The sequence below is a fragment of the Hypanus sabinus genome, chromosome 14 (genome assembly GCF_030144855.1).
Source record: "Hypanus sabinus isolate sHypSab1 chromosome 14, sHypSab1.hap1, whole genome shotgun sequence".
NCBI lineage: Eukaryota > Metazoa > Chordata > Chondrichthyes > Myliobatiformes > Dasyatidae > Hypanus > Hypanus sabinus.
In genome coordinates this window covers 19,974,754-19,987,813 of record NC_082719.1, presented here as the reverse complement: position 1 = coordinate 19,987,813, position 13,060 = coordinate 19,974,754, and the positions used below count along the sequence as shown (strand labels likewise).

Here is a 13,060-nt window from a genome sequence, read left to right as displayed (position 1 = left end):
TTCAGCTAAAGATGATGTACAGCTAAAGACATTCTTTAAACCTCATAACAGAAATACAGCAGGTCTATTTTGCTGGGCAGCTTTTCTCCAGCAAGCCACACCTCATGTTGTGCGCACAGCAGCCCAGTGGAGGCTGCACTCCCCTCAGGAAAATTCACATCGAGTGCTTAAATAACCTCGTAACATGATCCACCTGCTGCTCAGGCTGGTGCGTGCAGAGTCACAGTAACAACTCTCCAATGGTTTATGGTCAAATATACACCTGGCATCACTTGTAAACAGAAGACAAACATAATTTGGTAGCTACGGTGTAAATTGGTTTACGTGACGAGCTAGGTGGCACAGTGAATTAACACATTGCTCTAATTCCAGAAAAAGCAGCTTGGATAATTGACCCTTTTCAAGTGCTGACCGCAAGGTCCATCAGACCTAGATATAGAGACTCATTTGAAGGTCTCTATATCCGTCTGCAGCGGGTGAGAACTCAAACGGCTCAATTGGTCCTCATTTTTTTATAACTAGTTGCAAGTCTAGAGGACTTCTGCTGATTTTGGTCTTCCAGATCATTCCTAGCAGCTGAAGGTGTGCAGAATGTAACAGACAATGTGATTGGCTTGGCTAGATGTCACATAAGCCAGTTCAACTTAAAATTGACGCCAATTTTATCCTCGCAAAACTTATAAATTTTGTTACCCTGAATTTTCAACAAGTGGATGACAATACGTGTAGTATCTATTATCAAAGGGAAAGGTGAAGATGCCAGCTCTCTACAGGTGGCAATGCTCGTTTTCCTCAATGGCTTCTGCCCTCTAGTGTTTTTGTTTGAAGCACTGTTCCAGCTATTGATGGTTCTTAAAGACACCCCGATAAGCTCCACTTTCTAATCCAGATACACAAAGAATCATCAGAAGTACCATATTTTAGAAAGTAAAATGTGACTTATCTACAATGAACAATTACATTATAAGTTTATCTGCTCAAATTACCGATCAAACAGACACACCAAGGTGATAGTCACCTGTCTACTTTTCTTTCAATCACCACATCAAAGTAATGGAAGTGAAAATGATCATTAAATTTCTGCTGGCTCCAGTATCTTCCATTAGTATAAATTACAGCTTGTTCTTCATGCTTGAAATCAGCAGTCAGCTAGAAACAGGAACAGGGGCTGTAACTCTATCCCAGGTAGAGATGACATCATGAGCCTCTGGGATTAAGCACCTTCTTTATAGAAACAAACTGAAGCTGAATCAACATATGATTGAGTTCCGTTTGATGGTGCAAACACCATGTTTCCAAAACAACTCAGTTCAGGAACTATCCTTGTGCCCACACAGTATGATACAAACAAACAACAATGACTCAGGTTTATTGTACAAAAACTACACTAAGTTGGCTGATAGCAGTGCAACTGGCCTTGATATGCATTGGGCAAAAAAGGACAGGTGCTGTACGACTCCTGTTCAGATTGGTCTCTGTGGCTCTGTGGAGAAAAGTGTGTGACCGCAGATGTTGTGTGGGAACGGAATGAGACTTCTGTCTGTGATGCCTGCAAAACTCCAACAAAATCCCAACAACTGCTATCCAAATTCATATGGGCCAGAGAGAATGAGCATCTGGTACCTACAGCCCAGCACTGATCAGTACTCTCATACAAATAAAGCAATGACAAGCATCTCTCTTTCAGTGACTTGCCCGAGGGTGAAGAACAGAGAAGGTGTTTCCTCATCACTGAAATATATCATGTAAACAAAGAACACGGCCTTTGTTTTCACAAAGGGAAGTCTGGAAAATGAGTGAAGAAACCAAAGAGGCACCGATGAAAGTTTCCCAGGCAGTCAAATTGATAGCTGGACGAATAGGCCATGAGGGAATAATAGCCATTAGAGAAGGATCCTCAGGAGGTTGTTTGCAACAGCCAGGGTGGTGAGTGGCCGGGGTGGATGGATAGGATTAAGCAAAAATAGTAAATGAGGAAAAAGTCACAAGCATCTCCATCTGGAGTTTACAGGATGTCAGAATGTTTCACAGGTCTACATTATAGACCACTGAGCAGAGAGAACAATCTGATCTACAAGTGTGTCATCAGATGATTAAGGCAGCCAATGAGAGGGCATAGCACTGAGATCAGTGAAGAGTGACATGGTAAAGATGCACAACACAACATAACCGGAGAGGGAGGCAATTCTCTTGCTTGGACTTTACCTCTTCTTTTGGTGAAACCAAGCAACCCACCTGTTGAAAACAGGTGAAAAACAAGATGGGGAATAGTGTTACTCTAATGAAGTCTAAGTGAATGATAAGGTCAGATTGTTAGTGTTTTTGTAAAGACCTGTGCTGGAACAACTGATGAGCTTCATCTCCTTGTCTGTTACTCTGAACCAGGATAAAGATGATCTGGAGATTGGGAAAATACAGGAAAGTGACATGGGAAACACTGGGTTGTGGGGTTTGTTGGGGGGGGGGGTGGGAGGGAGGGTATCTGAGTGCAGAACCTATGAAAAGGTTAAGGTCAGAGGAGCAAACCTAAATGCGACATCTAAGTGGCACAAATACTTCTTGTAATCAACAAAAGCATAGAGTACAAATGCTGGAATTAATCTGAAAAGCCCTTCTTAGACTATCAGGACACGTTGGTCTAAATGGCCTCTTTCTGTGCTACAATTTTCTAGGATTCTATATACAATTCATTAATGGCATCTTAGATTGGTGAGATACTACATATAGGCATAGAAAATATTCTCAGCATTTCAAGGTAAATCACAGAGGTTTTTTTAGAAGTGAAATTATAAACCCTTTGATATTTTAACAGAAACAGATGTTTCAATAATTTCTACATGTCTGAAATCCAAACTTTCCGGGTTGTCTTTTTTGCTTTTGTACTTCTTTTTAACGCCAGGCTTTCCAGTCACTTGATAGAACAGCCCTGAGCCCTTGAGTGCCCAGCTTTCAAGCACTTATAAGACAGTCTAATGTATCTGGCATGAAAGGCAGTATTTAACAGAAATTGTCTTTGATGATGTTGGCAGTTTCTAAACTTACCTTTCTATTGTGGAATAAATGAGCTGATCTCAGTCCGGGGGCAAGTGGTAATATTAATGTTCCAAAGAGACTCAGTCAAGATCTATGCTCAGTAGACTTGGGTATAGCTTTACAAGGACGTCAGTGCTGCAGGGTGAGTGACAAGAGCAGTTCTTCGGGTAGGTACCTCAAAGAATATCTGTAACAACAGACTTCTCCCATGGTGAAGGATCAGATCTGCAGGCAGACACCTGTCATTCATAACAGGTCCAGTAAGGAACACAGTACTTCTAACGTTCACTTGAAACAACTGCAGTAGAAAAGAAAGAACCTATAATTAAAGCAAAAGCTGCAGAATACGTTAGACCTGCAATACGAAACTTTCCTTCAGCTGATTCACTGTTAGGTCCCTCCTCCTGCATCAGGTAATCATAAAGACAAGCACATCTGATTGGCTGTAAACTCCCCGGCTACAGTACATTGCAATTAACTTGAAACTCTCTAAAACCATGTTCAAGTATCCGATAGTGAGAAATTTATTCCTGGAATATGGCACCATGGATACTCTTAAACACAAGAAATTCTGCAAAAGCAGGAACCCCAACACAACACACACATAATGCTGGAGGAACTCAGCAGATTGGGCAGCATCGATGGAGATGAACAAACAGTTGGCATTTCAGACCAGGACCCGTTTTCAAGACTGGAAAGGTAGGGGGAAGGCGTCAGAATAAAAAGGTGGGGGGTGGAGAAGAAGGAAAGCTAGAGGGTGAAAGGTAAAAGTTCCCACCCACCTAGCTTCACCTATCATCTTCTAGTTATCCTTCTAACGCCCCCCACCCCCACTTTTTTTTAATTCTTGTATCTTCTCCCTTTCTTTCCAGTCCTGAAGAAGGGACTCAGCCTGAAATGCTGGCTGCTTGTTAATTTCCATGGACACTACCTGACCTGCTGAGTTCCTCCAGCATTTTGTGCATGTTACCATGGATACTCTGTTTACTCAATAACACTTATCCATCAGAACTTTTCTTGAGGTCCATGAGGACGACTTAGATTTTAAGACATGGTGAAGATGCTTGTCAGAGATTTGGTAAACAGCAGATGCAAAAGTTAGTAGTTCCAGCGCATGGTAAATAAAAGTAATGACCAGGAGATTTTGATTTTTTGCTGCTCCCAGTAAATTAACGTAACACGTAGGAATTCTGCTCCTGAACAGGACCAAGTCAAAAGTTCCATCAAGACATTTCTGGTGTTGGCTCCTTAACAGATTGCAGCAATGTAAATTACTGTAATTGCTAATTAATTATCAGTATGCTATAAAGCAGGTTTCTCCCACAAGTACCAGCTGCACATCAGGTTAAACCAACCCGGTGTTACAAAAGCACAATTTCGGATCCAGGAACCAGGTAAGAATAGACCATTCAGTCTTTCAAATATGGTCCTTTCATTCAGTTAGATCACATCTGATCTGTACTTCGACGACTCAGTCCAGTCCACAGACCCCATTACTCTTGCCTAATTCATGAAGCTTAACTCTCGAGTTTTAAATTAAACTCTCTTAGGAAGCAAATTCCAGGTTGCTGGAATTCTGTAAATTAGCACATCCTGAACATCTCTCGGCAAGCTGGCTCTGATTTAAAATTTGATTCACTACACAACGAGGTGTGATGACTGATAGAATATTCCATCACAGTCTGAGACTAGGTTTGGTCTCGCTGTGTAGAAACTCCACCCGAGTCTTGGCCTCATATTTCTACCTCATGTATAACGTTAAATTTTCCAGCAGAAAAAGGACATAGAGCTGAGCAGTTGGGATTACAAAACACCCAAGAGAATGTACTCCGATGTTTTGTTCTTAATGATTCCTGAAGAAGGCAAGACAGAAACCTCTCAGCCTTTTTCTTTCGAGGTAATTTGTTCAGGAATCCGTGTGTGAGGAAGTCTTATCAGAATGGGTGGAAAAAGTGACTCATGACCTAATGTTAAAGCGCAGACAGGACAGGAACACCAGAGTGGCACAGCTGGGAGAGCTGATGCCTCGTAGTGTCATAAACCTAGTCTTGCTCCTGACCCCAAGAGTGCACACATTCCCAATGTGATCGCGTGGATTCCCCCAGCTACTCTGGTATACTCCCACACCCAGAATCACGCAGGGTGCAGCTAAATAGCCCACTGTAACTTATCTCGAGCGTGAGTGATGGAATCTGTTTTTCCCAGAGCTCTCCTACTCAGTTTCTACCTTCCACTCAGAAGTTTTTCAAGTGCTGAAGTGGTGATACTTCAATTGCAATTATTGACTCTGGGCAATACCCCGAGGACAAAATAAACTCCAATACATCATGAAGACATTAAGGTGGTTTTATACATTTAATAAGTAAAAATGTCAATTGATCAAAATGGTGGCAGAGTTGAAAAACAGGAATTTCTGCTGCCATTTTTAATTCTATGAGATAAAGGAGAGTGGTTTTGAGAAAACTCTTAATACAGGTTGCTTCCCATAAGAAGAAAGATGGATAAGCATTTGAAACAGACAGTATAGACAGAGAATATGCATATGTGTACTTGTAAATTTGATTTTGAAGAAAAGTTCAGGAAATTTCAAGCGAAACACCAACACGGATATTTAAGGACAACAGGCCTTTTGTTCAGTAACTTCCAAGATCCCTGTTGCAACACAATTTCTTGGCTATGGATGCCTTCCATTGGATTTCTCAACTGCTCATTCCTCATCCATAATGATGGGTTTTTAAGTAATTTCATCCAAGCCCGCTCCTGTTTTAATATACACGTGTTCATCTGGAGCCTTAAACAAGTGGGAACTCTGGCTGAATCTTGCTACTTTTCCAAGGGAGGAGCATTGTCAGGAGCAGAAGTCAACTCTCTGACACAGTGGTGTCAAGAAAACAACCTCTCCCTCAATGTCGTAAAAACAAAGCAGCTGGTTGTGGATTACAGGAGGAATGGAGAAGGGCTAACCCCTACTGGCATCAATGGATCTGGGGTTGAGAGGGTAAACAGCTTTACGTTCCTCGGCACAAACATCATCGAGGATCTCACGTGGTCTGTACACACCAGCTGTGTGGTGAAAAAGGCACAACAGTATCTCTTTCACCTCAGATAGTTGAGGAAGTTTGGTATGGGCCCCCAGATCCTAAGAACTTTCTACAGGGGCACAACTGAGAGCATCCTGACTGGCTGCATCACTGCCTGGTATGAGAACTGTACCTCCCTTAATCACAGGACTCTGCTGTGACAGCCCAGCGCATCTGTAGTTGTGAACTTCCAATGATTCAGGACATTTACAAGGACAGGTGTGTAAAAAGGGCCTGTAGGATCACTGGGGACCTAAGTCACCCCAACCACAATCTATTCCAGCTACTACCATCTGGGAAACAGTACCGCAGCATAAAAGCCAGGACCAACAGACTCTTCTTCCACCAGGCCATCAGGCTGATGAACTCACTCTGATTTGAGTGTAGTCTATATTACATTGACTGTTATATTTATTATAAATTACTGTGATTGTACATGGCACATTTAGATGGAGATGTAATGCAAAGATTTTGACTGCTCATGTATGTGAAGGATGTAAGAAATAAAGTCAATTCAATTCAGATTGCGTTTAGTGAATGCAGCATAGAGCAGACTGTGGGAATAGCTCATTCAGGGCTGTGAGGACCAATCCTTTGTTATTTGTTATGAGAACACTCACTCTTAATGTTAATGGGTAAAAGAAAGGTTGCTCTTCTGCAGATAAAAATCTCACAGCACAATGAATCAACTTTGCCTCAACTCATCATATGGCAAAACTGTTAGTATGAAACACAGGACAACAGAATACTGAGATGTTAGCAATGACAACAGAATACTGAGACCAAATTTAGTCCGCAAGAGCATCAGCAAGGATTTTGTTGAAAGTAGCAAAAGTATTGAAATGCCATCACAAGAAAAACCAGAAAGGGTTGTGTGAAATAATTTCTGAAAAAATCAACCCGAAGAAAATTGCACATGGATCAGAGTAACAAACTCCTCTGATGTAGGATAGAGAATATCTTTGACTTCAGACACTTTTGTATATCCCTCGCAAGCTGCCGGTTATTCCACATAGTAACTCAGATCACAGTAACGAGGGACTATTTGACCTGCACAGAGAACAAACAAAACAATAAAGGGGTATTGCACTGGAACAACAGTGGCAGTATGAGAGCAAGCACACACAGTGTGGCGGAGTATTAGGCTGCTCAGTATTAGAGTCCAATCACTTCTCTTTCCTTACTGTTTTATTATTTATTACAATAATTATCTGAACAGTATTAGCTTTCTATTGGTAATGGGTTATTGATAAACACCTGCTTTCATTCAGTTCAGTGCACAACTTCCAACGGCTGCCCTTGTTCCAGCTTTGATCTTTACTTCAGATAGTCTGTGCTGTCTCTTTCACTCTTTATATGCATGTGGTCTGCACCTGGACCTTGGCCAAAGTTAACTGCACTGAGGCTCTAAAAGTATTTTATTTAGATATATTAAGGGAAACATTCACTTGCCCATCATTGAAATGTTCCTACAGCTTATGATCTCACTTTAAGGACTCTATCTCATTATCTCATGTTCTCATTATTTATTGTTATTTATTTATTTGCATTTGCACAGTTTCTTGTCTTTTACACTCTGGTTGATCTTTCATTGATCTTGTTATAGTTACCATTCTATAGATTTGCTTGTATATCCACAAGAAAATGAATATCAGGGTTGTATATGGTAACATATATATACTTACGTAATAAAATTTTCTTTGAACTGAAACTTTTCATCACTGGCATTTAGAATTGCTGATGTTTTGGTAAATAACCATTAGAGATATAATTGATCCAAGAGTACTTTTTTAGAGGCAGCTTATTGATTTCTAGCTGAGTAGGTGTTGTCATTGACCTCAGTATCTCAGAGCGATGCCACTCAGTTAAAATCCTAGAATGGCACTAGCAATAGAGAAGAGACAATCGTTCCCTCCAATCATGCACTAAAAAGGCAATGAATACTCAGCTCAAAAACAAATAAACCACGAAACAGCACGGGTATTTCCTTCTCCCATTAAAGTGGCCTTTCAAGGTAATGTACAAAAAGTCCCCTCCATTCCAGTGACTGACAGTATAAAAGTAGAAATACTTTTACAATAAAGTTAAAATAAGGCTTTTCCTGAAATGCTGAGAAAGAACTTCTCGGTGTCTGTTACCTCTCCTTAAAGTTGTCACAAACATGGAGAACTTGTATAACCACATTCTAAAGCAGCGTCTATATACAGATATAATGAACAAATCTCTCAATCATGTGTGGAATGTGCCATCATACTCAGTTATTCAATGCTGTAGATATTTAAGTAACAACAATGCTTGCAATACAAAATAGATCATTCTCAATCCTTTTGAGGCGCCCACAAAAAGAGATCAATAATGACAACCACTTTACTAGTTCATAATGATTTGTATTCTTGGCATCATCACTACAGCTTCTGTGGTTGAAGATGAAAACCCCACCATGGAAATGAATAATAAGACGTAGTCTTACTGATGCCTGCTCATCTATCTATATGCCAGAGATTTTGCGTCATTAAATATTAGTGCTCATGTTATTATCCCACACAAAATGAGTTCAAGAGTCCAACCCATGCAGAGTTTGCTAGCTGGTAACACCCAAAGAAGACAAACTGTGAGACAACATAGATGGCAAATCAAAAAAAATTATCATACTTTTTCTACCAATATTCACATGACACCTCATTACTTGTCCTTATTGTTTACCATAAAGCCATAAGATATAGGAGCAGAAATAGGCCATTTGGCCCATTGAGTTTGCTCCACAATTTCATTGTGGCTGATTCAATTTTCCTCTCAGTCCCAATCTACCTCCTTCTCCCTGTATCCCTTCATACCCTGACCAAACAAGAATCTATTAACCTCTGCCTTAAAAGACTTGGCCTCCGCAGGTGCCCATGGCAAAGAGTTCTCAGATTCACCACACTCTGGCTAAAGAAATTCCTCCTCATTTCTGTTCTCTGTTTTGTGAACCTCCTTTGAACCCTCTCCAGTTTCAGCACATCCTTTCTAAGGGGCCCAAAACTGTACACAATACTCCATGTGAGGCTTCACCAGTGCTTGAAAAAGTCTCAACATAACATCTTTGCTTTTATAGTCTAGTCCTCATGAAATAAATGCAGACTTTGCATTTGCCTTCCTTGCCACAGACTCAACCTGCAAATTAACCTTCAAGGAATCCTGCACAAGGAACCCAAGTCCCTTTACACCTCAATTTTTTTTGTATTTTCTCTCCATTTAGAAAACTGTCAACGCTTTCATTTCTTCTACCGAAGTGCATGACCATATGCTTCCCAGTACTGTATTCCATCTGCCTTTTTTTTGCCCATTTTCCTAATCTTTCTAAGTCCTTCTGTAGCCTCTCTACTTCCTCAAAACTACCTGCCCCTCCACCTATCTTCATATTGTCTGCAAACTTTGTAACAAAACCATCAATTCCATCCTCCAAATCATTGACATATTATGTAAAACGCATTGGTCCCAACACAAACCCCTACGAAACACAACTAGTCACTGGCAGCCAGTCAGAAAGGGCTCCCTTTATTCCCATTCTTTGCCTCCTGCCAGTCAGCCACTGTTTTACTGATTCTAGAATCTTTTCTGCAATACCCATGGGCTTGTAGCTTGTTAAGCAGCCTCATGTGTGGCACCTTGTCAAAGGCCATCTGAAAATCCAAGTACACAACATCAATCGATTCTTCTTTGTCTTTTCTGCTTGTTATTTCTTCAAAGAATTCCAACAGCTTGTTAGGCAAGATTTTCCTTTGAGGAAACCAAGCAGACAGGCCTTTTTTATCCAGTGCCTCCAAGTACCAAGTCCTCATCTTTAATAAATGACTGCAACATCTCCCCAATCACTGAGATCAGAGTAACTGGCTCATAATTTCCTTTCTTCTGCCTCTCTTTCTTTTTGAAGAGTGGAGTGACATTTACAATTTTCCAGCCTTCCAGAACCGTGCCAGAATCTACTGATCCTTGAAAGATCACTGCTAATGCCTCCATGATCTCTTCAGCCACCTCTTTCAGAACTCTGGGGTGTACACCATCTGGTCCAGTGACTTATCTACCTTCAGACCATCCAGTTTCCCAAGAAACTTCTCTCGAGCAATGGTAACTTCATGCCCCCTGACAGCTGTGGCTGAGTGGGTAGTGCCCATGCTTGAAGGCCCAGATATACATTTCATTTCTTAAACTTGTACATGAAAGTCCTGGTGGATATTCTGGTGTGGCGCTGAGAGTGTGCTGCACTTTTGCAGGAAGTTAAACCAAGGCCGCACTGCTAAATGACATGCTACATGCTAAATCACATTCTCCTTCAGGTGGATGTACTAAAAAAAATTCTGAAGAACAACTCATTGTTATTACCAATTTTTGTTCCTAAAACAGATTATTTTGCCATTATATCTTTCTTCATTACCAACCTGGCTTGTCTATACTTCAATATTCTCTGACAAGTTCACTGTGAAATCTTTGAAATCATAGATGACTTTTATATCTTGGAAGTGACCTCCCAGTGAACCATCAGTGATGAAACTTTCCATCACCTTCAGTGCACCAGCACAATCAATGGAGGACTAAGGAAAAGGAGGCCTCAAGATCAAAACTCAAACTGGCATAAAACTTGCTGGCCCATGCTTGGGAGAGGAATTGATGTTGATTTGTGACTAATACAAAGGATTTGGAGGATTTTTCACAGTTTTGGCAATATCTCACTCTGCCCTCGCTTTTTTTGCTTCTGAGCACTGGATTATACAGTACATGTCAAAGTACTGGAGATATTACCAATGATATCTCTGCAATTATCCCCAATACCTGAAGGCTTGGCTTTCTAACGTCAGTGGCCTCTCTAAGACCAATATCTCCAGCACAGAGCCTCTACTTATATTCAGCTCGTTCCACTGTAGCTTTGATTCTGTCCAGTTCCTTCAGGATCTTGTACATTTTAATAAGATTTCTTCTCATCCTAGTATCCTGAGTTACAGACCTCATACGCTCAAGTTTGTGTGGTAACTCAGGTGTGGTCTTCTTAAATCTCTCTGATCTTGCATCAGTTTTAGTCTTGTACCCTTTTTGCTCTTCCCATCTAAAGAATCATTTTGCTCTTTATTGGGTTAAATTCAGTTAATGTGATGTTCAAAAGTCTTTTTGACTCATGTTAGTAGACTCATTATTTCCTGTACTTCCAAATAAGATGACAACAATGAAACCATGGAGAGCAAATGAAATCAGAAAGGAAGTATTTAAAATCTGATACAAAGTTGAAAGTGATGTGATAAATACACAGTTACATGAAAATGAAGCGCTGCATCTCAAATTCTCACAAAGTATTGAATACACTCTGGAAAAGGACATTTTATCACACTTCCTGCAGATTAGAAGACTTCAGAGCAACAAAATAAAGCAAAGAGCCTTTCAGATGAATCAACATTTGTTGTACTCATTCTCCACAGTTCCAATAAAATTTGGGTTTTTCTTAAATTGTTGATTCTAGCTGTTTGGTTGTGTGAAAGGTCTGTGGTTACTGTGCATGTTAAAATATCTCATCATAGACTGAGATTACCGACTAGGTTATATTTTGAGAATGAAGATCCTATTACAGTTGTCTGATGGGAAAATCATGGAAGTTAAGATTCGGGGCAAATAGCTTTCTGTAATCTGTCAGCGCACTCAGCCAAAGTTCACAGTATTGTACAAATTCACAACACAGTAATAAGTGGCATGGTCTATCTCAGTGTTTTTACAGCATATGAGCCTTCTTCACTCAAGGTTGCATCCTTCTCTTTTCACCATCTACAATCCCGAAACTGATCAACTCTACCACACAGTAATTTCCAGATTCACCATTTCTCTGTGGAAGGAGATTCCTCCTAAACACTTCACAACCGTTAGGAGCTGTCATATATATCGATTTCATTGTTTTGAATTTTCCCCTTCCAGAAAAAGAGTTCAATTTGTGACCTGTTCAATAATTTTAGCCACTTTTATGTAATCTGTCAGTCTCCCATAGTTTCTGAAGGAGAAGGAAAAGGATCTATCCAAACAAAGGAGTTAATAGGTGAAGATACCGCAGCTGAGATCATGTGAACAGCAGGTTCATGTTTAGTCCATGTCTGTATGGTTGATCTCAGCCAGGACATCAGGGAAGACATACAAATTAAACTCAATGTCACTGATCAACAATGATCCAAATTATCTCTTGTGGCTCTGTCTTGCTGAGGCTCAGTTGGTCTCAAAGTTTAAACATAGAGCATGATACACAACTAGAGTCAGTGAATACTTGAGAAAGTAGAAACAAATGTAAAATCTTAATAATTTTAATCCCTAATTGAAATTAATTAATTTTATACATTTAGTGCATTGTACGCTTCCAGATTTAGCAGCATTGAATAATAAATGTATGTTTATTACAGACAGTTTACTTGTCATATTATCAACAGATACCAGATCAAAGAGTTCCATCACAACAAATCAGATAAAAATTAACGGAACCAATATTAGTGAATAGCTTCCTATTTCAAGGAGGCTAATTCCACACAATCTTTGAGATCCAAACCCTTTGATAATAAAGCGAGGGTGTTATTACTTGATTCCAGTGCAGTCTTGATTTTCCACCATTCCACATTCATCACCAAAGGTTGCACTGCTCCCTCTCAGAGACTGGTTTCATTCTGCTTGGGAACAGAAGTAATTACAGGCACAACAGTGTTGGGCAGGCCCAGGAGTGGCACATACAGCTCCACCAAGGTCACAGGAAACTATTAGGTTCTATCACAAATAACACTAATTAGACAAAAAAAACTTCAGTTTTAAACATATAGTAGATTACTAATTAGCAATACAAGTTCGTAATAAATCCAGGTTCCCATGATCATCTCAATTTCACAGACTATGAAGAATTGGTTCTCAGCCAATTTTAAGAAATTCTGACAATCTTCAAAATTTAGTAACAA

The 13,060-nt window shown here is 40.1% G+C and overlaps 1 protein-coding gene across 11 annotated transcripts in view; it reads right to left on the bottom strand.

Moving 5' to 3' along the window:
- The window catches only part of shroom3 (shroom family member 3), a 429,988-nt gene that overhangs the window by 74,384 nt on the left and 342,544 nt on the right, over positions 1 to 13,060 (bottom strand). The window contains exon 1 of one of the 11 annotated variants that reach the window (XM_059988826.1): positions 12,694 to 12,740. The exons of the other annotated variants lie outside the window; for them this stretch is intronic. Coding sequence (XP_059844809.1) covers positions 12,694 to 12,725 — 32 coding nt within the window. The 5' untranslated portion in view covers positions 12,726 to 12,740. Of the gene's footprint in view, positions 1 to 12,693; positions 12,741 to 13,060 lie in introns of those variants that run through there. 11 annotated transcript variants of the gene reach the window in all.